General features: G+C 36.6%; 1 protein-coding gene across 1 annotated transcript in view; it reads right to left on the bottom strand.

Moving 5' to 3' along the window:
- Positions 1 to 26157, bottom strand: part of ARHGAP15 (Rho GTPase activating protein 15) — a 604198-nt gene that overhangs the window by 177472 nt on the left and 400569 nt on the right. Inside the window, exon 11 of the mRNA XM_029224609.1 lies at positions 17010 to 17087. Within this exon, the coding sequence (XP_029080442.1) occupies positions 17010 to 17087 (78 nt within the window). The remainder of the gene's footprint in view (positions 1 to 17009; positions 17088 to 26157) is intronic.

The following is a 26157-nucleotide window of genomic DNA, read 5'->3' on the forward strand; positions in this document are numbered from 1 at the left end:
GAAGCTAATTCCTGTTGAGATTTATAGGAATCGTGAGATTTGTCTTAAGGAGGTGAGTTTACCAGTCAGCAAAACCAGTGATTGTGTGCCTCTTGCTCAGAAAGATAGATCTGCTGTTCCTTCCATTGGGACCAAACAAACAATAATATACATACATACGACAGTCCCTGTGGCTGATGGGACATTGAATTCCAACATCTCGAGCAGAGAAAGGACAGTGAATCCCTTATGGTTGTCAGAACATTAAAGGAATGAATTAAGTAGAAAGGAGACAGGCCACTCACTGGGGAAAAACGTAGCAGGGGGTGGGGAGACCACAAAAAGACAATTTGGAGAACTGTAAAAGATGAGATAGTGAAACAGCAAGAAAAACTGCTATTTAAACAAAATTATTCCAATGAGCTTCTCAGAATCTCATGGACATTATGTTAAGCAGACTATCAGACACCCTGCTGGCCTTAGAGTCTCCAAGATGGGGGCCAGGCATTAGACGACCATAGCTGGGCTTTAAATCCAGTTCATCTCTAGATTACCAGGAGACACATAGTGCCCTCTCAAAATATCAGTTGAATGAAACAAATGCAACTTTTAGCAATTCATTTAAACTCATAGGGACCTTCATTCATCTATAAAGTGAAGAGCTCTTTTATAAAGATCTAGTGAGACAGCATTGAAAAATGCTTTAGAGAACTCAAGTACTGACATTACCTTGGCATGTTCTAAGGAATGAACATCATTCTCCTAAAGTGGATTTACCCAATTCTTTAAAACAAAACATATATTTCTTTTGTTATTTCAAAAGAAACATGTATTAATTGTAGGAAGCTAGTACACAGTTTAGAAAAAAGAAGACAATAAAAGTCACCAGCACCTAGTGACTTTCCAAACATTTTATGCTTTTCTTGCCATTGTTTCTTGAACAGAGTTCAGCAATATGCAATGACACAGTCCATGTCGAGAGTGATCTCTAGCATGTGCAAAAGGCTTTTTCTTTTTAAATGAAATGTCCCAACTCTGGATCTGATCAATATATTAATTAAAATGTATAGAGATTCTATCAGGTGTGAGATATTCTTCAAAGTGAAGTAGGACCGACGGACTTAAAAGATATGAGCTCTGCTCTTAAGAAGTGTTCGGTGTGTTGAGAAGATAAGATAGGCACATAATGTTTGCTAATAATATATGACAATATACACAATATGAGATTTTTGTGAATCGAGTAGTTGAAACTGCAAATATAGGATTTAAAAGGAGCAACAATTTTTGTGCATTGGGGTGATCCAGGGAAAATTTGAGTGACATTTAAATAATCCAAGGAGGACATGAGATTAGCCCTTTCTCAAGTATTCTTTCCTTTTAAAAAACATATACTTCATCCTATATCCTATTAAGATAGATGTCTCCATCAGGATAGTTGTCAGGGACACATTTCGATATAACTTTCATTTCTACAGGCATACATCGAAGATATTGTGGGTTCTGTTGCAGACCACAGCAGTAAAGCGAATACCACAATAAAGTGAGTCACACAGCTTTTTTGGCCTTCCAGTGAATATAAAAGTCATATTTACACTATACTGTAGTCTATTAAGTGTGCAGTAGCATTATGTCTACAAAAACAATGTACATACCTTAATCACAAATAATTTATTGCTAAAAGATGCTAACCATCAACTGAGCTTTCAGTGAGTCATAATCTTTTCTGTTGGTGGAGGGTCTTGCCTTGATGTGGATGGGTGCTGACTGATCTGGGTGGTGGCTGCTCAAGGCTGGGGTGGCTGGGGGCAATCTCTTAAAATATGACAATGAAGTTTGCCACATTGATACTTTTCCTTTTACAAACTGGTTCTCTGTAGCGTGCAGTGCTGTTTGATAGCATTTTACCCACAGTAGAACTTCTTTCAAAATTGGAGTCCATCCTCTCAAACTCTCCCACTGCTTTATCAACTAAGTTTATGTAATATTCTAAATCTTTTTTTTTTTTTCAATTTCAACAATCTTCACTGCATGTTCACCAGGAGTAAATTCCATCTCAAGAAACCAATTTCTTTGCTCATCCATTAAAAGCAACTCCTCACCCATTCAAGTTTTATCATGAGATTGTAGCAATTCAGTCACATCTTAGGCTCCACTTCTTTTTTTTCCAATAATGCTTTACTTATTAATTCAGTTTACATACACTGAAGTTTGTTCTTTTTGTTGTACAGATCTGCATTTTTGTGTGTGTGTGTGTGTGGTACGTGGGCCTCTCACTGTTGTGGCCTCTCCCGTTGCGGAGCACAGGCTCCAGACGCGCAGGCTCAGCAGCCATGGCTCACGGGCCCAGCCGCTCCACGGCACGTGGGATCTTCCTGGACCGGGGCACGAACCCGTGTCCCCTGCATCAGCAGGCAGACTCTCAACCACTGCGCCACCAGGGATGCCCGGTCATCTACTTTAAATACAGCAGTGTGTACATGTCAATCCCGAACTCCCTATCCCTGCCCCCACCACCCTTTCCCCCTGGTAACCATAAGTTCGTTCTCTAAGTCTGCATTGACAGAGGAATGGATAAAGAAGATGTGGTACATATATGCAATGGAATATTACTCAGCCATTAAAAAGAAGAAAATAATGCCATTTGCAGCAACATGGATGGACCTAGAGACTGTCATACTGAGCAAAGTCAGTCAGACAGAGAAAGAGAAATATCATATATCGCTTATATGTGGAATCTAAAAAAAAAATGATACAAATTAACTTATTTATAAAACAGAAACAGTCTCACAGACTTAGGCTCCACTTTTAGTTCTCTTGCTCTCTCCACCACATCTGCAGTCACCTCCTCCACTGAAGTCTTGAGCCCCTCCAAGTCATTCATGAAGGTTGGAATCAACTTCTTCCAAACTTCCATTGATGTTGATATTTCAGCTTCTTCCCATGAATCACTAATGTTCTTAGTGGCATCTAGAATGGTGAATCCTTTTCAGAAGGTTTTCAATTTACTTGGCCCAAATCCATCAGATGAGTCACTATCTATAGAGCTTTATGAAATATATTTCTGAAATAATAAGACTTGAAAGTCAAAATTACTCCTTGCTGCAAGGGCTGCAGAATGGGTGCTGTTAGCCGGCATGAAAACATTAATCTCATTGTCTATCTCCATCAGAGCTCTTGGGTGACTAGGTGCATTGTGAATGAACAGTAATATTTTGAAAGAAATCTTTTTTTCTGAGCAGTAGGTCTCAACAGTGGGCTTAAAATATTCAGTAAACCATGTTGTCAACAGATGTGCTGTCACCCAGGCTTTGTTGTTCCATTTATAGAGCACAGGAAGAGTGGATTCAGCGTAATTCTTAAGGGCCCTAGGATTTTCAGAATAGTAAATGAGCACTGGCTTCAACTTAAGGTCACTAGAACATTAGCCTCTTCTTATAAGAGAGTCAGCCTGTCCTTTGAAGCTTTGAAGCCAGCATTGACTTCTCTAACTATGAAAGTCCTACATGGTGTCTTCTTCCAATATAAGGCTGTTTCATCTGCATTGAAAATTTGTTGTTTAGTGTAGCCACCTTCATTAATTTTCTTAGCTAGATCTTCTGGACAACTTGCTGCAGCTTCTACATCAGCACTTGCTGCTTCATTTTGTAATTTGATGTTATGGAGACAGCTTCTTTCCTTAAACCTCCTGAACCAACCTCTGCTAGCTTCAAACTTTTCTTCTGCAGTTTCCTCATCTCTCTCAGCCTTCATAGAATTGAAGAGAGTTAGGGCCTTGCTCTGGATTAGGCTTTGGCTTAAAGGAATGTTGTGGCTGGTTTGATCTTCTATCCAGACCACTAAAACTTTCTCTGTATTAGCAATAAGACTGTTTCACTTTCTTATCATTTGTGAGTTCACTGGAGTAGCACTTCTAATTTAAAAAAAATTTTTTTTGCTTTGATTCATAACTTGGCTAACTGGTGAAAGAGGCCTAGCTTTCTACCTATCACAGCTTTTGATATACCTTCCTCACTAAGCTTAATCATTTCTAGCTTTTGATTTAAGTGTTTACGTCAACACTTAAAGGCCATTGTAGGGTTATTAATTGGCCTGATTTCAGTTTTGTTGTGTCTTAGGGAATAGGGAAACCTATGAAGAAGGAGAGAGACAACGGAATAGCTGGTTGGTGGACCAGACAGAACACACACAACGTTTATGGATTAAGTTCACTGTCTTACCTGGGCGTGGTTCACAGCACCCCAAAACAATTACAATAGTAACGTCAAAGATAACTGATCACAGATCACCATAACAATCGTTATGATGAAAAAGTTTGAAATACTGTGAGAATTACCAAAATGTGACACAGAGACACAAGGTGAGCAAATGCTGTTGGAAGAATGGCATGGATAAACTTGGTCAGGGTTGCCACAAACCTTCAATTTGTGAAAAAGGCAGTGTCTATGAAGCGCAATAAAGTGAAGCACAACTTAACGAGGTATGGGGTAGCATTTTCCGGTGTAACTGGTTCATTATTTCATGTGATTAACTCATCTCAAGTGAACAGAAGGTCTTGCTTTAAAGATAAGAAAATTGGCCTGTGAAGGCTAAGTAACTTGAGCAAGAGGACACAGTTAATAAGAGGTGATACGGAAACTGATCTAAGTTTTCTAACTCCTGGACATCAGTGTTCTCTTTGCACCTAATGGCCTAAAAGAAATTGTTCAAAAGACACACAGAAAATGAGACAAAGCACAGTAGAACGTGGAGTTTACCTCATGTAAACCATTCACCATTATTATATCTTGACTGACCTACTGTAATAACCTCCTAACTGTTCCCTTGTTTCTACTCTTGTCTTCTACAATCTATTCTTCTCATAGCAGCCAGAATGACTTAAAAATAAATACTCATAGCAGCCAGAATGATTTAAAAATAAATAATGTCAGATCATTTTCTGATTATCTCCCACCTCCCTCTACCCCAGTGACTTTCCATTGAACTTCGAATGAAAGGCAAAACTTCTTATCTTGATTTGCAAGGGCTTCCCTGGGCTGGCTTTGCCCACCTCTCTAACTTCTGTGTCCTGATGTCATACAAGCCCTCATTCCCTGGGACCAGTTTTCCTCTGCCTGCTCTCCTCTCCCCCCACATCTTTGTCTTCCTGTCTCCTTCCTATCAGGGCAAGTTTCTACTCAGATGGTACCTCCTCAAAGAGATCTTCCCAAATCGTCCAAAATGAGGACCATCTCCCTCATCTCCTTGGTTATCCTCTATTATGTCACCATCTTGACTCTTGACTTGACCTGTAAGCAACTTGTGTATTTGATTATTATCTGTCTCTTGACAACAAAATGTACACTCCACCAGATCCTGATTCCCCTGGGCTCTCCTCAGTACCCAGAAGAGATTCTGACTCATAGGTTTTCAACAGATATTTCTGAATGAATAAATCTCCATTTCAAGTTGTCCTTAGGCAAATTAAAGCCCTATTTTATTCCTTAAACTAATTTTCCTCCTTTCCTGATTCTTCTCATATACTTTTCATTTTATAATACTTTTGTGGGGGGGGGGGCATGGTAAGACCAGGAAAGTCCCTTGCAATTTGAGCCTTGCAATTTGAGAGGTGACTTTTGGCAGACTGACGTGGGGCTGGCAGAGCCTTGTGGATAAGCAATATTACTGAGAGGAATCACACTGTGGAAATTTACATAAGCAGATGACAGTCCTTAGTGTGGTCTTACCACCTGGATTGGGAGTCACCAGTTGTTTAGGCAGCCTTTCTTGGCCTGTTAGGCCAGGATGTTAGAGCTGGCTATGGTCTTCCATCTTGATAGGTATCTCTTATTTTTTCTTCTTTTTTTTTGCCAAGTCTTTCTTATGTGGTCCATGTTGGACAGTCAGATTATGACCACAGGTGGAGATGGGAGGTGGGGAGAAGTTTGTGACTCTCAAATTCTGAAGATTTTTTTTTCTTGAGGCTATATTGTATTCTGGCCCTAAAAGCTAAGGTTACCTTTGATTAGGGTCTAACCATCGCTGTGGTCCACATTATTCATTAATTTCCTTATGGAATTCATTTAATATTCAACAAGTACTAATTTTAAGGCTATTATGTGCCAGGTACAGTAAGAACTGGGGATACTTAAGAGACCAAAATAGGCAAGAGCTTGCTTCTATAGAGGCTACAGTGTAGAGGAGAAAGGCAGCCACTGAAGCAACAAATAAAGAAGCAAGGCAGTTTCAGATAGTATGTGTTCTGAAGAAAACAAAACAAATATTGGGGTGGAGAGTGACTGGGTGGGCATGGTGGAGGCATGTTTCAGAGGTGTTAGTCATGGAAGGCCTTGCTGAGAAGATGATTCAAATGTTGAGAAGAGTGAGTCCTGTGGGCGTCTGGAGGAAGCACATTTCAGGTACACAGGAGCAAAAGCCAAAGCCCTGGGAGGAAATGAGCTTGATGTGTCTGAGGAAGGAAGAAAGGAAGGAAGGAGGGAAGGAAGGGAGGAAGGAAGGAAGGAAGGGAGGAAGAAAGGAAGCCAGGGTGGTTGGAAAATAATGAGATGACAGAGAGGTACGTGGTGAGATCAGAGAGGTAGGAAGGAAAAAGAATCTGTGGGGCCTGCAGATCCTAGAATTTTCTTACTAATTTACATTGAATAGACCACCAATCTTCTTGGCTACTGGATTGGAATATCCATGGAAATAGAGGCTCTGTGTCAATGAGAATGTCATTTGTTGTATTCACTGCTATTCCCAGCATCCTGCATGTTGCCTGGCAATAGTAAGAACTTTTTAAGTGTCTGTCAATGAATGAATGATGTAAAAGCCAAAATCTTATTTTATGGAGCTCACCTCTCAGTTCCTTATCAATCCTGATGTGCCAGGACCCTCAGAGAAAAGGAAAGCTGACAGGGATATCTGCCACTCCGTCTCCGGTGGGCCATGGATGTGAGGGCATAGACAGGATGGGTTTTGAGTTCTGCATGACTCTTAAGTCATTCAGATTTTCATCTGATCGTTGCTTCAGCCCCTGCCTTTGTAAATTTTGGATGCTTCTCTTCAGGGAGTTTATGGAGACCCCCCAAAATTTCTTCCTGCCCCTACACCTGTTCCTTTTTCTTTCTAGACACAGCTTTGAAGTAATAAGAATACCTTTTTTCCTATAGCACACTTTTGTTAGGAACTCCTTCTAAACTACATGGAGCACCTTGAAAAAGAGGTGACATATAAATATATGTGAGTCACCGAAGCCATAATTATTGGCAACAGGGACCTCCTGGGTGAAAACAAACACCAAAGCATACTTTCAAAATTCAAGGCATGGACTTAACAAGAGCAATATAATTAATTTCATTGCTATTTACTCAATTCCTATTTTCTCTCTACTTAGTCATTTCCAACATTCTGGAGAGCCAAGATGGCAAGCGAAGTTACACCACTACTTCCTATGTTGTGCCTGACTTGCCCAATTGCCAGTGACACAAGGTAAACCATCTCTCCTCAAGCTCTGTCTTACTGAGGCAGAGAATGGGAATACAGGATTTTTCACTCTTTATTTCTGTCCCATGATTTTTTTACACAGTCTAAAATTGTGTTAATTTATAGGAGTCTGGGAGAAAATAAATGTGAGATACAGCTTGAGTTTTCTTTACTGAGACATCCAAGAAGTAGAACCTAACACAATGTACCAATGAGACCATTTGATAGAGAGTTGATTTGTTTAAGAAGTTCATCATTCTCTTATTTTGTTGCAACAAAACTTTAACCCATAAACAGTAGTGGGCACTTTGTTGTATTGGGGATACAAAAATGAATCAAACTTACTACCCTTCATGAAGTCACAGGCAGTTAGGGGTTATTTATTGAAAGGACATTTTAAAATGAAGTTTCCTTTTATAAAAGAGTCCCACAGACTGGACATCAAGAATGTACAGTATTATAATGAGAAGAAGTGGTTTTTGGTTCTTTGATGTTAAAAAGAAGAAAATGAGAGAGCTGCTCCCTCCCCTACAGTAAATTAAATCCAGCAACGAGCAATATATTCTTTGGAGTAAGTTTAAAATGGGTTCACCGTCTGGCTTCAAAACATAATAACTTTGTAACCTTAGGAAAGTTACTTAAACTTTCTGAACCATGATTTTCATGTGTGAATAATGTGGATACTAAAGTTTATCTACCTCGCAAACTTTTACGAGGGTTTGAGATAACTCTAACTTTGCATACCTGCCACGTAGCAGATTCTCAATTAAATGCTAGCTATCATCAGCATCAGTATTATTCTGTTACATTTTAAAATATTATTTACTCTTTAGTTTTGTTAGCAAATCCTTAGGTAAAACAACTTTCTTTTTCATTTATTCCGAAATCTATAATATTGGAAAAGGATTGCAGCTGTGAAAAATGTCAGCAATTTTAATCATATGAATAATATACGTGTTATATTCATGACATTCATTTCTTAGTTATATTCCAAATCATGACTCAGAGTACATAAAAGTTAGTTAACATTATTATATCAATCAACAGTCAAAAAGAAAACTTCTCATCACTAGAAAATTGGTTAACAAAAAAGGGTTCATAGTCTATTCCTGTTTTCCTCAAACATAAACTTCACATATCTTACGGCTTGTAGGTCACATCTCCTCTAAATAGCCAGAATAGAAGTAGCTGGATACCGTGCAGGAGTTCCCAAACCTGGCTACGCACTTGAGTCACCTGTAAAGTTTTTCTTTAAAAATGCATACTTATAGCTCTAACCTCAGGTTTTTACATCAGAGTTTTTATGACTGAGCTCCAAAAATCTTTATTTTTAAAAAGTTCCACTACTTGATTCTCATGGCAGACAGACTTTAAAGTGATCCCTGATTCTCTCCTCTTCCTTGTATTCATGCCTTCTGTAATCCCCTCCTCTAGGGCATGCATACAAACTGTGACTTGCTTCTAACCATCAGCATGCCCCAAAGGTGCTGAGTTATAACCTTCATGATATCTTACAAAAGATTATAACTTTGCTTTAGCTACTGGTCTATATCCCTTGCTGCTTTGATGAAGAAAGCTGCCATGTTGTGAAATGGCCTATGGAAATGTCCACAAGGACTTTGGCCAACAGCCAGTAATGTTGAGACGTTAAGTCCAACAACTCACAAGGAATTAAATCCTGCCTACAATCATGGGAGCTTGGAAGCAGACCAGTCCCCAGTTGAGCCTCCGGATAGGACCCACCCCTGGCTGACACCTTGATTGTAGCCTTATGGAGAATTCAGCTAATCCATGCCCAAACTTTTTTTTTTTTTTACATCTTTATTGTAGTATAATTGCTTTACAATGGTGTGTTAGTTTCTGCTTTATAACAAAGTGAATCAGTTATACATATACATATGTTCCCACATCTCTTCCCTCTTGCGTCTCCCTCCCTCCTACCCTACCTATCCCACCCTCTAGGTGGTCACAAAGCACCGAGCTGATCTCCCTGTGCTATGTGGCTGCTTCCCACTAGCTATCTATTTTACATTTGGTAGTGTATATATGTCCATGCCTCTCTCTCGCTTTGTCACAGCTTACCCTTCCCACTCCCCATATCCTCAAGTCCATTCTCTAGTAGGTCTGTGTCTTTATTCCCGTCTTACCCCTAGGTTCTTCATGACATTTTTTTTCTTAAATTCCATATATATGTGTTAGCATACGGTATTTGTCTTTCTCTTTCTGAGTTACTTCACTCTGTATGACAGACTCTAGGTCCATCCACCTCGCTACAAATAACTCAATTTCGTTTCTTTTTATGTATGTCCAGACTTCTGACCCACAAAAACTGGGAGATAATAAATGTGTGTTGCTTAAGCAGCTAAGTTGGTGGTAATATTGTTAGGCAGCAGTAGATAACCAATAAAATTCTGAAATATAGTCAGGGTTGGGAACCAGTGCTTTAAAGCTTGGTTAGAGCAGAAGTAAGCTTGGTGTATTTTTCCACTAATTTTTAATGACTGCACATTAATTCTTATGGTGATGATAATGACTGATGATCATGATGGATTTTTATAAATATCCTTAGGGTTTTGCTTGAAGATTGGCAGTGGCACAACTCTGACAGATTTAGTTTCTGGACTCAATTTCTTGACCCAATGGAAAAGCCACAACTAAACTAGGCCCTAAAATTTCAGTAGACTTCTCTCCTCCTCTCCAATGAACATGAGGCTAGTCTTTTGGAATCTGGAATCTCCCAAAAGCCTATGGATAAGATAAAGCCAACCCAGATTTCCTATGAATTTGGCTAGGAATGAGACAAATCATTGGATAGCAGGGAGTCTCCAAAGAAAAATAATCTTATTATAATCAGAGAAAACTCAATCATGTGGAAGCTAAAAGCCATACTTGATTATTAATATTTAGTATCATGCTATTATTAACACAACTAAGTAATATTGATCTGATTTCATGTAACCACTTGTCATCTTAATTAAAGTTAATACTGATGATCGCTTGGCTGATTCAGAATTCTTAAAGTCCTAACATTTTCATTATTATTCCCATTTTGGAAATGAAGAGTCTGTGATTCAAAGGGGTTAAAATAGTTTCCATTAGACTAACGAATAGCTCAGAATCAAGATAAGGAGGCAGTTTCATTGATGCTTATCCAGTGCTCTTTCCCCACTAGATGGTCTCTGTCTTTGATTGTTTCACCACACAGTTAAGTCGGTTCCTTATTGCTTGGGATGTAATGAATTATAAAATATAGTCCACAATAAATGGATGGTATAATTTGCTTTAACATAAGTAGCCAGAATTTGTTTACTTTAGAGACTATATTCAGAAAGTTGTTATTTGAATATTACATGAAACCAAAAACTATATAAATATATATGTACGTGAAGAGCTTATTGTTTTGACCTCTGTGTTTACCATTATTTACTAATGACAAATACATTTTCTTAAGCAGCTAGAAAGCAATACAAGTCTTTGAGCTCTCTGACTCAACGTAGCTAAAAAAATGAGGTCTAAGAAAGTTTCCAAAGCCCTGAATGATGTTAGAGTCTGGCCCTTTTATGATCAAGTGATCTTTTCAGCTTTAATGGGAAAAATAAATCACTGTTAAAAGATAATCTTGTCACATGGAAGCCAGAAAGGTGCAATATCAATGATTCAACTTTCCAAAAACTGCCCTGTGGAATCGGATAAAGCAAATAACACAGTTTGTTTTGTTGTTGCTGTGGTTGGCAGTGAGAGGGAAGTAAGCTTAAGGAAATACCTCGTTTTAAAAATAATAAGAGGGCAATATAAACTCACTTAACAGAAAAATGAATGGACTTGATGCAAGGTCTATTTTATGAGAACAGAACTAGAAGTTTTGAAATCCTTTTCCAGATCTTTTTCTGTTTCATACAATTGCTTATTTCATGGTGAAACTGCCAATTGTTCACATTCTTTCTCGCTTTCCTCTTCATTTATTCAATTTTTAATGCTGCAAATAATATGAAAAGCACTGGGATAGCTACTGAAGTTAATGCTTTGCTTTCTTTGCTTTGTGGTACAAATCTATAAAAAAGTAGTTTAGATATAGTTGGCAACACAAAATTGTTTCTCTAATGGTTTATTTTCAATGGAGCTTATTCTTAGCATGTTCAAAATAAGCAAGTTCATCTCTTTAAGCCAATACTTAATTTGGATCATTATGTCAATAAGATCTGGATGAATAAAGGTATGCAAAGTACAAGACTGTAAATTAATGGGAAAAAATCCTCTTCCATTTTAAAATAACACACACACAATCGTATGAACACACACGTACACACACCCACATACCCAATTAAGATTCTTGGCCATGTAGATTTATGGCATTTATATATTTTGTTCCTCCGGGTGTGAAAAAGTGAAGGAGGGTGTCCCTAAGAATGTTCCTTTAAATCATTTTTCTATATATGGAAAACATGTCTAAAATCCTGGTAAGAAGTAACTTCCTCCAGTTCAGAGAAATGCTTAGAGGGAATATTTGTTATTGTGTGCTAAGAAACACCAGTTTGGAAAATTCCCAGTCAGTTCTTCCTTTACTGCCTCAGAGTCCTCCCATTGGCTTATGGGCTTGGGAAGCTTCACAGTTAATATCTTCCAAAAAGGATGCCAGTCTTCCTTGTCCCTGTTTTAAAGGGTGAAAGAGAACATTTAGATGTTCTCTTTGTAATACCAAAGAGAGTCTGAACTGAATTTGGAGTTTGAACAATAAGCTAGATGGGCAGCTCAAGGCAGAATTTTGATGTCAGGAGGGGGAATTCAGACTGGTGAGACTTCTAAGACCCACTGTCAAAAAGTTCTCAAGACAGTTATGCAGCATTCTCAGGGCTAAAGTTTGTCCTCTGTAAAAGTACCCCACACAAGAGAACCATCACGTCACAGATCATCCCAAAGAATCGACGCAGTCTCACAGGCTGATGACAAGTTGACATCTAAGGTCACAGACTAGTTTTCTTTGGGGATGCCCTCATAGAATGGAAGAGCAGCATCAGCAAAATGTCACTGAAAGCTGTCACCAAATACAACAAACAAGGCAGAGCAGCGCTCAGTAATGCACCAACAGCCCAGTAAATCTAGAGTCTTCAATGCCTTTCCTGAAGGTTGCAACAGAATATTGTGTTAAAGTAGTTTCTCGGTCCAAGCATAGATACATGAAGCCCTACAGAGAATGGCAGTGCCTGGCTTCTTCCTAACTATGGCATTTGGTGTTTTCCCAGGCATTTCTCTTTCTTGAAGAGTTTTAGCCAAACTCCTATGACAGTACTTGTCACTTACAGAAAACAGAAAGGAAGTCACTAACAACTGGGTACAGCATGAAAAGACTGAGCTCCACTTTTCTAAGGAGGTAATCAACAGTCAATGAATAGGAAATGTCAAATCAGGCAGTGGTTTTTAGCATAGGCTCTGAGACGGAGAGACCTGGGATCTAGTCCTAGCTCTTTCACTTATTACTTTATGACCTTAGGACATTATTTAACATTTCTGAGCCTCAGTTTCCTCAACTTTAAAATGGGAGCAGTAATAGAACACATTCTATGGGATAGCAGAAAGGATTAAATTAAATGATATGAGTAAAGCGCTTGGTACAGTGCCTGGCACATAATAAATTATGAAAATATGTTAGCTACTTTTACAATAATAATAATTATTATCATCTTCATTACTAGTTATAATTAGGAAATACTTTTCAAGAGTGATCACTTTGAATTTAATTTGCATGCCATCTGATCTGGAAGTATAATAAGGGTATCCAATTCCTGCTGATTTAGGGAGTCAAACAGAAAACCAAAACGAACTGAATCATTCAACTGGTGTATTTAGAATTGCTGATGATTATAGCACTCAAGAAAGTTAGTGAAATACATAAATGGCAATTAAACTGTTCTTGAAAATCCCCAAAATCGTTTTCATTTGTCTAGTCCAATGGTGGGTAGGGCTTGTTCATTTTAAAAACTGTCCGTTTAGAACCTTCTGAAAAGGAAACATTGTGGAACGTGAACATGGAGGAGATAAAAGGTGCTGATACAAAGAGGGTATGCCAAAACCAGGTATGTTCCATCTCTGAATACAATGCATTGCATTCACATATTCCTTTATGCTTTTCAAGGAATTATCACTGCACTGCCACTTCATTGCACACACTCACACACACACATACACACACAGAGGGGAGACCAAAATGTACACACTCAGTCTCTTTGTATCCAGCACTGATTCTCTCCCATATCAGCTCTGCTGTCAGCAACCAGCATGCAGATGGAGGGGAAGGTATGGTGTTAGAACAAATGCTACAGGTCCTCTCCTGAAAATTTCATTCACGGGATAATCTGATTAGCAAAATTTGAGAGAGGATGGTATACGCATATCTTTTATCATCTAATTCAAAACAACTCCACAACACAGCTTGGACAACATACTAGTATCAAAGGTTCTAATATAGCATAATTTGTGTTGAGTGTGTTGCATTCTGACAGTGGTATAAACCAGGGAGACAGTTTACTGACAATTCTGTGCTACCAGATACCAACTCAGGCCTCTGTCCAGCTTTACATTGTCAACTCTCATGGAAACATGAGCAGTTACACAGCCCCAGAGGATGCTGAAGTTTGGATTGCAAAAGATGAGATGGACAGATTTCATATTCTCACTGCAGATTTTTTTTTCTGCCTTTTCAGACTGCTGAGCATAATTGTTTTTAAAGGCAGGAAATGCAACTAGTGTTTGTTTCTAGCATGGCTTCTGTTTTGAGATTTCTTCTTTGTAGAAGAAATGTGTTGCCCACCTGTCTAGAATCCCAATCAGGATATGGTTTCAGCATGAAATATATTACAAGAATGATTTTAGCTGGTTATAAACAGGAATGGTTATAAAAAGCTGGGGTATTTTATCCAATTTTTATCCACAGTGGGGTACTTTGGTTCAGGCCAATGGCCAACATGAATACATAAGGTAATGTTCAGTTCTGTTTTTTGCCCAGGAGGGACAGTAATTCTGAAAGACAACGGTGCACATTAGTGAGCAAACAGATTCTAGGTTACAGAGATGTTCAGAAATAAGAATCGTGTGGCCACTGGCCAAAAGCACTGCAGTTAACACTTAAAAGTATGGTTCAACCCAAGCTGAACTACTGGAGAGGTTAATGATTCTCTGTATTAATACTTCTACTATTTGCAACACACACACACACACACACACACACACACACACACACACACTATACAACAGATATTAAGAGCTCCCTGTATGGAGGCTCCAGAGCTACTGGTGGTGAGTGAGGGAAGATATAAGGCTAATTTAAATCCTACCTTTTTAGGTGTATAGAGATTTATGGAAGAGACACATATTTCAACCAATATCCTCTTTTTTTATTCCAAGACTTTCAAATTTTAATGTTTGTGAAATATAATCACTGAATACATTTGATAAAATTCTCTTTAAAAGATGGCATTAAATCTCTGGGTCTTATAATAGATGGAATTTTAGAAGTTAGATGTGCCTGTACGAATGCAAATTTAACTACCCAGCGTAATGGGCACACAGAGAAGGAATCTGACTGAGGGACGTTGCAGGCTCCCTGGAGAAAATTATTTATAATCTGGGCCTTGAAGAATAAGGAGAAATCTAACCAGGCAGGAAGCTTTTGTATGTGGGATGGGAAGGAAAATATAGGAGAATATTGAAAGTAGATGGAAGAGACTATGCAAAGGCATTAAGAAATACAACAGTATGTATATAAGGAAGTACAGTTAGGAATGTATCATGAAGGAAATTCAGAGGACCTGCAGTCAGCTAGAAGTAGCTGGGAAGCCAGATTATGTAGACTTTGTGTAAATTCTCCTGAAGGTAATGAGACATCATTGACTTTTTTTTTTTTTATCATTGACTTTTTAAGTGAAAGGGAATCTTAGATGTACTGAACAACTACCATGAGTCTGTTACATTACTAAGGGAATACTACACACTATCTCATTTCATTCTCAAAAATATTTCCAAGGCACTTCCATCCTGTTTTTACTGATAAGAAACAGAGCATAAGGGAGTTAAATAAGATGCCAAGGACACAAGGAGACAGTGTCTGGGTTTTACTCCATGTGTCTAATTCTAAACCTGTGAGCTGTCTGTAACACCATCTCAAGATGTTTTAGTCTGTTTTTCTTTCAACATTTCCTAATTTTTATTTTAAAAATTCACTGTCTTTTTTAGAGAAGTTTTAGGTTCACAGAAAAATAGAAAATACAGAATTCCGACATACTCCCTCTTATGACTGACCACTCCCCCCAAATTTCCCCTATTAGTAACATCTTGCATTAGTGTAGTACATTTGTTACAATTGATGAGCCAACATTTATAAGTTTTTATTAACTAAAGTCCATAGTTCACATTAAGGTTCACTCTTAGTGTTGTATATTATATAGATTTTGACAAATGTATAATGACATATATAATGGCATGTATCCACTATTACAGTATCAAACAGAATAGTTTCATGGCCCTAAAAATCCCCTGTGCTTATTCTTCCCCCTCTCCCCTCAAATCCTTTGCTATCACTGATCTTTCTACTATCTCCATAGTTTTGCCTTTTCAAAAACGTCATATAGTTGAGACAACAGAGTATATAGCATTTTCAGACTGGCTTCTTTCACATAGCAATATGCATTTAAGTTTCCTTGAATTCTTTTCATCACTTGATAGCTCATTTCATTTTATCATTGAATAATATTCCATTTTATGGATATTTATGGTTTGTTTGTCCAGTCACCTATTGAAGGATATCTTGGTTGCTTTCAAATTTTACCAATTACGAATAAAGCTGCTGGAAATACTGTGTGCAGTTTTTTGTGTGGACATAAGTTTTGAACTCATTTGTGTAAATACCAAGGAGCACAACTGCTGGGTAATAAGGTAAGAATATGGTTATTTTCATAAGAAACTGCTAAGCTATTTTCCGAACTAGCTGTACTATTTTCCATTTCTAGCAGCATGAATGAGAGTTCCTGTTGCTCCACATCCTTGTCAGCATTTGGTGTTGTCAGTGTTTTAAATTTTAGCCATTTTAATAGGCTTGTAGTAGTACTTCATAGTTGTTTTAGTTTGTAATCCTTTGATGATATTTGTATTTCCTAATTTTTAATTCTTTTACTTACCTATTATATATTTTTCTAACATCTGTGATCTTGACTCTTACATTTTCCACCATTCATTTATTTATTCATTTATCAGCATATATTGTGTATTATATACCAGTAACATTTTTCAAAGCTAGTTTATTTTTTCCTTTTATTATTCTCTTCTTCATTTTTAGTTTGTCATATTTCACTTGTTATTTATTTCACACAACAAAATAGTCTCTCTCTTTATTCTATTTACCTCCAAGTAAACTGGCTATTTTTTACTTCTCTGGTAATAATTGTTTAATTTCTTCAAATTTCTCTTTCTCCCTTCAAAGCCTTTATCAGTATATATTCATAATACATAGGCAGAGAGTGTGAAATATTGTTGGAGATGAAACTACTTGTAAAAAGGTCTGAACTGAAGAAATCACTTACCTTGGTTGACAATAAATCTTAACTTCTGTATTGTTGCTAGATTGCCACTAACTCGATATATTCCATCAACATCTAGACCTGAAAACAAAAGGGCATGTTTCATATTCACTCATATAAAAACTGAGATGGCAAAAGAAAATAGTAATAATAATTATGGGAAGGTAGTAAATCACCACCAACTCTCTCTTCCTCACAGAGAAAACAAATTTCTATGTCCTACACCAAGCAATCTTCAATATTTTAATACAAGCAGACTAATCATTAAGTTCAGTAACAGTTAATCATCAACAAACTTGAGTGTAGTTGAACCATAAAACAGCAGTAGGTAGCATGGGATTTCACAGTATAGTTGAGATTCATTCCCCCAAAGAAGACAGGAATCAAACTTGGGGTGGAGTAGGGAGAAGAACCTTCATGTATATATGTATTATTGCCCCTTGTTGGAAAGATAAATAACCCAAAGTGCTTGTGAAGTCTTCTTTCCTTAAAATCTCCCTCCCTCCCTCCTTCCCTCCCTTCCTTCCTTCCCTCCCTCTCCTTTACTCCCTTCTCACTTCTCTTCTGTCTCCCTTTCTTCCCTCTTTCCTATTCTTATTCTATTGTGTTTTATTCTATTCCTAGGGATTCCAATCCATTTCCATTGTTTCATTCTCTTTTCCTGCAATTACTATAGCATAACATATATTGGTCTGATTATTTGAAACTACAGAATGAAAATTCTACTACGGATGTATAACTACTTTGAAAATCTCTAGTGTATTGTAGGTAATGGGGTGCTCCATTATGGAGGGAAAAAATAAAAAGAAATCTTTGACAAGATGGTGACATTAGTTCCAGATTATTTTAAAACTAGTTATCTATAATTCAAAATAACTTATCCTGGCAGTTGGTTTGGATAATCAACCACTTGTTTTCCACACATTTATTTATATCATCAGGTTATTTCCATGACCTAATTATCAAAAAGATGAAGAAACAGGAAAATGAAAAGAGAAACATTTATTCAAACACTATTATTGTTGATAAGAAATGTTGATAACATAGTTTTAATGTCAGGGTTGCATATTCCTTGATGTGTCTAGACCCTCAAGGAGGCCTGGATGAGATTACCAGTTAATGTAGAGGTCAGTATCTCAGCAGTTTCTCTAGGGAGGTGGTACAGTATCATCATTAAACATTGTAATTCACAATACATAGTACTAGATAAATTGATAGAAATTATTGTCATAATCTAACAGAATAAAATTTTTGCAAATCTCTTTACTGACATGAAATGCGCTCCTTTATTGCTTTACCATCTCTGTTTTTAAGTATCAATACTTTATAGTAGGAACATTTCTGCTGCTGTGCAAAATATATCATCAGTAGGTTAGGACAGAATGACATAATGTGTAATACTGATATTAATGGCATAAATCAAAGCCATTATTCATTCAGTTTTAAGACATTATTTTTTAGAGCAATTTTAAGTTTATATAAAGATTGAAGGGAAGGTACAGAGGTTTCCCACATACCCCTTGCCCCTGCACATGCATAGCCTCTCCCATTATCAACATCCCCCATCAGAGTGATACATTTGTTAAAACTGATGAAAACAACATTGATACAGCTAGAGTCCATAGTTTACATTAGGGTTCAGTCTTGGTGTTGTACATTCTATTGGTTTGGACAAATGTATAATGACTTGTATCCATTATCACAGCATATACAGAGCATTTTCACTGTGGTTAGGACTCCACGCTCTCACTGTCCAGGTCCCTGGTTCGATCCCTAATTGGGGAACTAAGACCAAAAGCCGTGCGGCACGGCCAAAAAAAAAGCCCTCTGTGTCCCACGTACTCATCCTCACTATACTCTTCCATGTAATAACTTACATATAATGTCAATAAAATGGAATAGCTATTAACAAATGTATTAATTTGTGTGAGTTTTGTAGTTCTAGAATAGTCTAATAATAAAATTAGTGAGTCTCTGTTCCTTCCTGAGAACTATGAATCTGTGAATTTGTGAGGAATTGAGATGAGGCTGGACACCTATTAGTGTGTGGTGAAAATGTCTAAGACACATACATTTATAAAAATCAAATGCATTCTTTTTTTTTGTTTTCTGATGCACAAAATAGCTCCATTAATCAAAGGGCACTCCAGTTCATTTTTAAGTACAATGTGTTCTCGACAACTTAAATGTGACAATCATCTTAATTAAAACTTTCCTAATGTTTGATTTTTAGTTTCAGTATTAGATCATGCTGGTCTTCAGTTTATGCACATGTGCTCAGAAACTTAATAATTTATCAACTATTTTCTTTTTTTGCTTTGTCATTTAGCTAGTGTTTGGTACTTAGCTTTAACCTATATAATTTTAAAAATGTGATAGATTTTTAAAATTTTAAAACTTATGCATTAAAGTGTGTCCCTTTCAAAGTTCTCCCTCTTGTGGGTATCTGTACTTTTTCTAAACATGTAGTCCTTAGGGAAAACATTTTGAAATTCTTCTCTAAAATGACCTCCAGTAACTCCATATTGTCTATAGAAAAATGTTTATTGATGCAAGTTGGGGCCTTTGGTGATAGTTTTTGGTTTGGAAATAGTCAAAGGTCATTCAGAACCACAAATGGTGAATAAGGTCATCTTCCTTGCCATCACAAAGTCAAACAAAGTTTCACCAAATGAAAGCGTTCATGATGTTCCACGAGTTATCAGTTGCTCTGAAGGAACTTGAGAAAAAATAATATTTTGGAAAATAGAAACATTGATGCAGTATGCAGGTCTACATTTTTCTCAAACAAGAAATCTTAATATATGTTTTTTTGTTTGTTTGGTTTTTTTTTTTTTGGCGGTACGCGGGCCTCTCACTACTGTGGCCTCTCCTGCCGCGGAGCACAGGCTCCGGACGCGCAGGCTCAGCGGCCATGGCTCACGGGCCCAGCCGCTCTGCGGCACGTGGGACCCTCCCGGACCGTGGCACGAACCCGTGTCCCCTGCATCGGCAGGCAGACTCTCAAACAATGCGCCACCAGGGAAGCCCTTAATATATGTTTTTTGCAAAGAATTGATCAAATTAGCCCTATTTAAAGTAATGATTAAAAATGAAATGTCAACAACTATTACAATAAAAAATGAGAAAATTTACCATATATTTCTTTTTAAATTAATTTTTGTTTTGCTAATTATTTGGACCTTTATCAAAGGTCAACAGTAAATAAAATTATTTGAATCCCAACAAATTTTTATTACAAATAAGGACCTTACTTAAGCCTCATTTTAATAAGCATATCCTTTGTAGGCATAAATCAAGTGCATTTTTATTTTGAAGCTAGAACTGTTTCTTTTCTAGTATTATTTTACATGTTATTGAAATGCATGTGTTGTCTAGAGTTGTAAACTGAATTTCAATTAATGAAATTCCCTACTATCTGAAAACTTTTTCTCTTATAGAAATTTAAAGTTACAACATAGGAAGTATCCCTTTGATCCTTCATAAATTTCAGTACAAGGTTTTTTTTTTTTAAGTTCAGTAATCAAAAACATTTGAAAGAGCAGTATGGGTTGGTTATATTACGTATGAGCAATTGGAAAGCACTATACTGTTCAAACAAAGCAGCCTCATCCTAAATTAATAACTTAATTTTCTTCTGGAATAAAAGAAGGGAGGGTTGGGAATGGAGACAGGGAGGGTAACTCAGACCAGTGTGACCACTGTGGTTGCAGAACTAAGTCACAGTAGAGAAACTGCTTTGTGGCTTACGTTAGAAACCAGAAAGAAGGAGTAAAGCAAAACACATTAGATGCAATTTGAATCTAACTTGACAGAACTTCCAAGCCCTTTAGATATAGAGATATCAACACCATATATCTTATGAAGGATAACAATCTCTGACATTACTGGCTCCTGCTTTGAATGGCTCATGCTCCCCTGCTATCATACTTTTTAAATTACACAAATAGAGTGAAAATGACAAAGTATATATTAAAAAGGAGGGTATTACATTTTGCAAAATAATCTGGAACACATCAGTGAATTTTAGCAGTTATAAATTACATAGGTACAGTCTTATAGCTGATTAGCTCTCCCCCGAATGGCTCACAGAATGGCAAACCCTAAGTCCTGGGAATCGAACCCAAATTAGAATGATTCACGTGCCATCCTGTTTTTGCTCCAAGAACTTTGAAAGTCATGCCAAGCCAAACCAATGTAAATTGGTGGATTTGGACATCCTTTTCATGACCACATTATCCTTGCTGGATTGGAAACTACTTATTTTGGAAATATAATTAGACCTCTTATGATTTTTAAATGGGCAATGTCTTCAAGGTATCCATGTTGTGCTTTGGTGAAGTTTGGAGAAAAATCACTGAAGAGGTACTTCTTTTAAGAAAATACCATGACTGAAAATGCTGACAGGAATTTTGCCTGTTATGCTAAAAATACTTTGGGAACACAATGAAACTAAAACATTTTACATTTATTTTTATCAGACCAGCATTAATGTAATGTTAATGAAAAATTCTCTAAAGAAATCCACATTCACCGAAATGTCTTTTATTTGTTCCTCATCAGCTGACCTTCTTAAGTTTCAAAATAGTGTTTACTGTTGACAGAAATCACTGGGTACTGCTGTAGGGGATTTTCAAAAGTCTTCCCCCACCTCTTTTTTTTTTTTTTCCTGAAGAAGTTTAGACTAGGATAGACACACAATTAGGAGTTATTAGACCAAATGGTGGTCTAAACCCAGTGGAAAGAATGCAGCTGTCATGTGTAATTCCCACCATAAATCTTAGACACTTTCCAAAAAGAAATCTAAGAGACCAGCACTGTTTCCAGAGTTGACTGACTTATCTACCAAAATATGGGTAGTTTTCAACAATGCAGTTGAGTCTGTTAAAAATAGCTGCAAACTGTGGATTAGGTAGCATTCTTGGTAGCTCAAATTATGGACAAATCACAAAGATGTGGAGTTTGAGCCTGGTTGAGAGGTGTGCCCAAAAAGCCTGCTTGTTTTTCTGGAATATAATAAAATGCATCTGAACCTCTGGAGTCTGAAATATGGGCTGGGAATTTTACACAGTCTCTCTCCTGAGATTTATGGCACTTCCTAATTCCTAGGAGGCCAGAGCTACCGCAAGAAAAGTCATTCTCGCAATGCTTTGGTCTTCTGGCTTCTCCCTCTGGCAAGAACAAGTGAGCACAGGAACGCCCAGACTGCCCCCAAAGAGTGCTGCACGTTTCTTTCTCTATCCTTCTAAAGGTCCTGCTTGGTTTCAGAGCTCAATGTGAGAGGTTTTGGATCATTTCAAATGGCACACATTTCCTCCTCCTTTAAAGTGAAGTGTTTCCAACTTTATATTGCTAACTTATCTGATCACACACTTGAAGTTCAGTGACTGAGAGTACAGGATATAAATGGAAACTCTTTCTAAATTTAATTTCTACTCTGTCTCAATGGCTTGTATTTATCCTGTATCTTTTGCTGGCTCTATTTAATTATTACTAATTCCTTGTGAGATATTCATCCTTCAAGAACAACTACCTTAGAAAATAGTTGACACAATTCTGATTGTCAAACAAGGATTTTATTCTATAGGAAAACCTTATGACTTTATAATAGCCATTTTAAATGGATTTTTTTTTTTACTATAGAGGCAATATACTTCCTTGTTAAAAATGAAAATTTAAACCACACAAGATTATACAATGAAAACTAAGTATCTACCTCATCCTGCTGTCCAAATACAGTCATTGTTAACAGTTCTGTTCTAGTTCTTTTATTGTTACTCATTTTATGTTAATGTATCACATTTCTGTTTATTAATTTATTAACTTTGGTATTTATTCACTCCCTATCATAAAAAACAAAGAGTCCATAGTTCCTACCACTTATCTATGTATGCTTTGTTATTATTAGTTACATTTGTCTATTTCTATATCTTAATATATCAAACTACCTCTGTGTATAAAAAAAAAATAAGGAACTTAGTGCATTTACTCTTCCTTCCCCTTCTCTTCTCCCTCATAACTTCCAACTTTATTCTTTATGTTATTATTTCTTATTTTCTCAAAGTTTAGAACATTTTATTCTTTATAAATATTTTTGACTTCTCTATGGGTTAATATTAGTCACTATTAAAAAAACGAATGTGATTGGGTTCCACATTAAAATTTTGTTTCACAAAGATCTCCCCAAAGTCAAGGTCTCATGTGTCTTCTTCTATTATAGGTTCCTTCATTTCCTCAAATTAAGTGCTGCCCAATAGAACTTTCTGTAATGGTGGAAATGTTCTATATATTAACTGTCCAGACCAACTGTCACCGGCCACATGAGGCTGGCTGCTGAACACTTGAAATGTGGTTAACGCAACTGAACAACTGAATTTTTATTTTATCTTATTTTAAATAACTCAACCACATGTGGCTTATGACCACCATCTTGGATGGTGCAGCTCTAGGTCAGAGTCAACTACTGCTCCTCTCTTGTATTCCACTGTTATTCTTTCTTGGATTTATTTTTTTAGTTTTTTTTTTTTTTTCACAAAAATATGTGGTTGGTAAATTTTCTTCTTCCATCTCAATGACTGTTTTAGATAAAAAAACAATGTCATACTGTATAGCACAGGGATTTATATTCAGTATTCTGTGACAAACCATAATGGAAAAGAATATGAAAAAGAATATAGATCTCTATATGTATATATGTATAACTGAGTCACTTTGCTGTACAGAAGAAATTAACACAACACTGTAAATCAACTATACTTCAATAAAAAAATTTTTTAAAAGACTGTTTTCTTTTGCTTCATATTTAATTGTTGATTTAAGTATTTGAGTTTTATTTTTACTTTTCTAACTTTGAAAAGTAATGTTCCACTATCTTCTAGCAACTAAAGATATCAAGTTGATTCTTAATGTTTTGTAGGTAAATTACTTTTTCGTTCATTATTTTTTAAAAAAAGATTTTCTCTTTAAACTTGTATAAGTAAAATTTCACTCAGATGTATCTAAACATTTTCTTATATTATTTGCTTTATATACCCTTCCCTCTACTGTCTCTTTTCTCTCCATCTAGAATTTCTTTAAGATGGATGTTCAAATATCAGAATACTCCTATGATGAAAGACAAAATTAACTAGAATAAATGATGGTCATGAGTATTTCTGTATTTGTACACATCTTTTTACCCTCAACAGGCTTAAATCTTAAATTGTTAGGCTCAGTGAGGGGTTCCTGCAGTATCAATGGGTGGTGAGTAGATAGTAGGCTAGAGGTCTTCAGTAAGGAGGACTGAAGTAAGGAGGACTGATTTTGGGATATGGAATACTTTAACTATTTTGCTTCTCGGCAAAGTTCTCTAATTCTATGCCTGCTGTAGAAGACCTGAGATACTTCATTCTCCACTGCTTTCCTTCTTAGATGCCAGCATCCTCTTATTTGTCCTTGCAGAACCTATTCTCATGCGAGGACTTCCTTGCTGCAAGGTAAATGGAGAGGGACCCAGCTCTCCCACGCGTTAGATCCAGTATTTGGTGCATTACTTTACTTACTGTCCTCTTGCCAATTTTTGCTCTTTTTATTTGTTAACTCTAAGCTTGGATAATCTCTAGGACATCCCTGGGAAGGACTCTGCCTAATTATGGTGTCTGAGAATGGTGTTTCTTTTGCTCTAATATCTTCACTTGTTTGATCCCATCTGCTTTCTGTCTTCCTGGAATTTCTATTTCTGGTCTGCTGATGGTACCTTTTCTGTTTGCAGCACCACTTTTTTTTTTTCCAACATATCTTTTCTATTATTTAATTGGGATATTTTTGAGGAAGGAGAATCAGACATGTTTTTTCAGTCTGCCAACTTAATGGGGGGGGCTGAGTTGTTTTTCATAGAGACTTTTTAATGCTGAAAACAAAAGTTTCACTGGATTGTAAAGATACTGCTATATAATAACTTTCTTTTCAGTAATAACCTATAGGATATAAATGATCCATGTGAGATAAATTATGAATATTTAAAACACTTATTATGTGAATCCAAATCTAATGTTGGCAGAATTTGTTCATACAGGGTCCAGGATCAGTATACCCCTCATTTTTTTGCCTCGCTCCTGCCCTTTTCTTTGTCTTCAGAAGTTCCTATTGTCATTAATGCTTTTTCCAGTGTTCCCTTTATTAGTGAGATTGTTTTATTTTTCTCTTCCATTTGTTTCATGAGCCCTTTCTTTTTAATTTTTATCTTATTTTGATGTTTTTCCTACCTTCCTTTTCCTACTTCCTTATTCTCTGCAATAAATTCTTGTTTCATGGAGACAATTGTTGCAATAAGTTTTTCTTTTTAATATCATATCAAAATACTTTTCTTCAATTTTCCTTTACATTTTGTTTGATTTTGTTAGCATTTTAGGTTACTCATTTCTGAATGAAGTAAGTTTTTCATCTACCAGATATTTTATAGTATATTCATATGGAAAAGAAGAATTTTGTTTTCTTAACACATGGAAGAACCAAGTATTTGTTGATAAATTAAAAATGTTAGACTTTAAATAGGTCACCAAGAGAAGGGTATTTCCCCCCCCGCCCCGCGAGAAAACTGCTTAGAAACTGTGATGCTAATAAATGAACCATTATTATATATTGTTTATGTAGCCTACTCTATAGATAGGAGCAAATTCCAGACTTAAATTAAATATCCTAAAATTGAAGCTGCAAAGTAAATGAAACAATATATGAGACTAAGGAAAAAATGATACCAAAAATGAAGAATCTTGGCTCAGAGGGAAGGATGTTGATTTCCTCTTCAAGGACTTTTCATTGAACACTTGAGTGGTTAGGATCATTATCAAATATTTCCCACCCAACCTCCCCATCTGTTTAAGCTATTACACTAGGAAATAAAATTGTTAAGGGTCCTAGCAAAAAATTCTTTATCTATCTATCTATCTACCTACCTACCTACCTACCTATTTATCAAGTCATATTCACTTTTCTGTGCAGTCCTAACATCTTAAGCAGCCTGGGAAGACAAACTTAAAATTGGAAGAGGAAAAGGACAAAATATCCTGAGTGTTAATGGTGTTACTGATCCATTTCTACTGGGCTGTATTGTACCACTTATGCCTTGAAAAGATCTACAACACTAGCACTTAGGGATTGTGTATGGGGGGGA

This window comes from Monodon monoceros, unplaced genomic scaffold (assembly GCF_005190385.1).
Source record: "Monodon monoceros isolate NGI ecotype Baffin Bay Population unplaced genomic scaffold, NGI_Narwhal_1 Super_Scaffold_16, whole genome shotgun sequence".
Lineage (NCBI taxonomy): Eukaryota > Metazoa > Chordata > Mammalia > Artiodactyla > Monodontidae > Monodon > Monodon monoceros.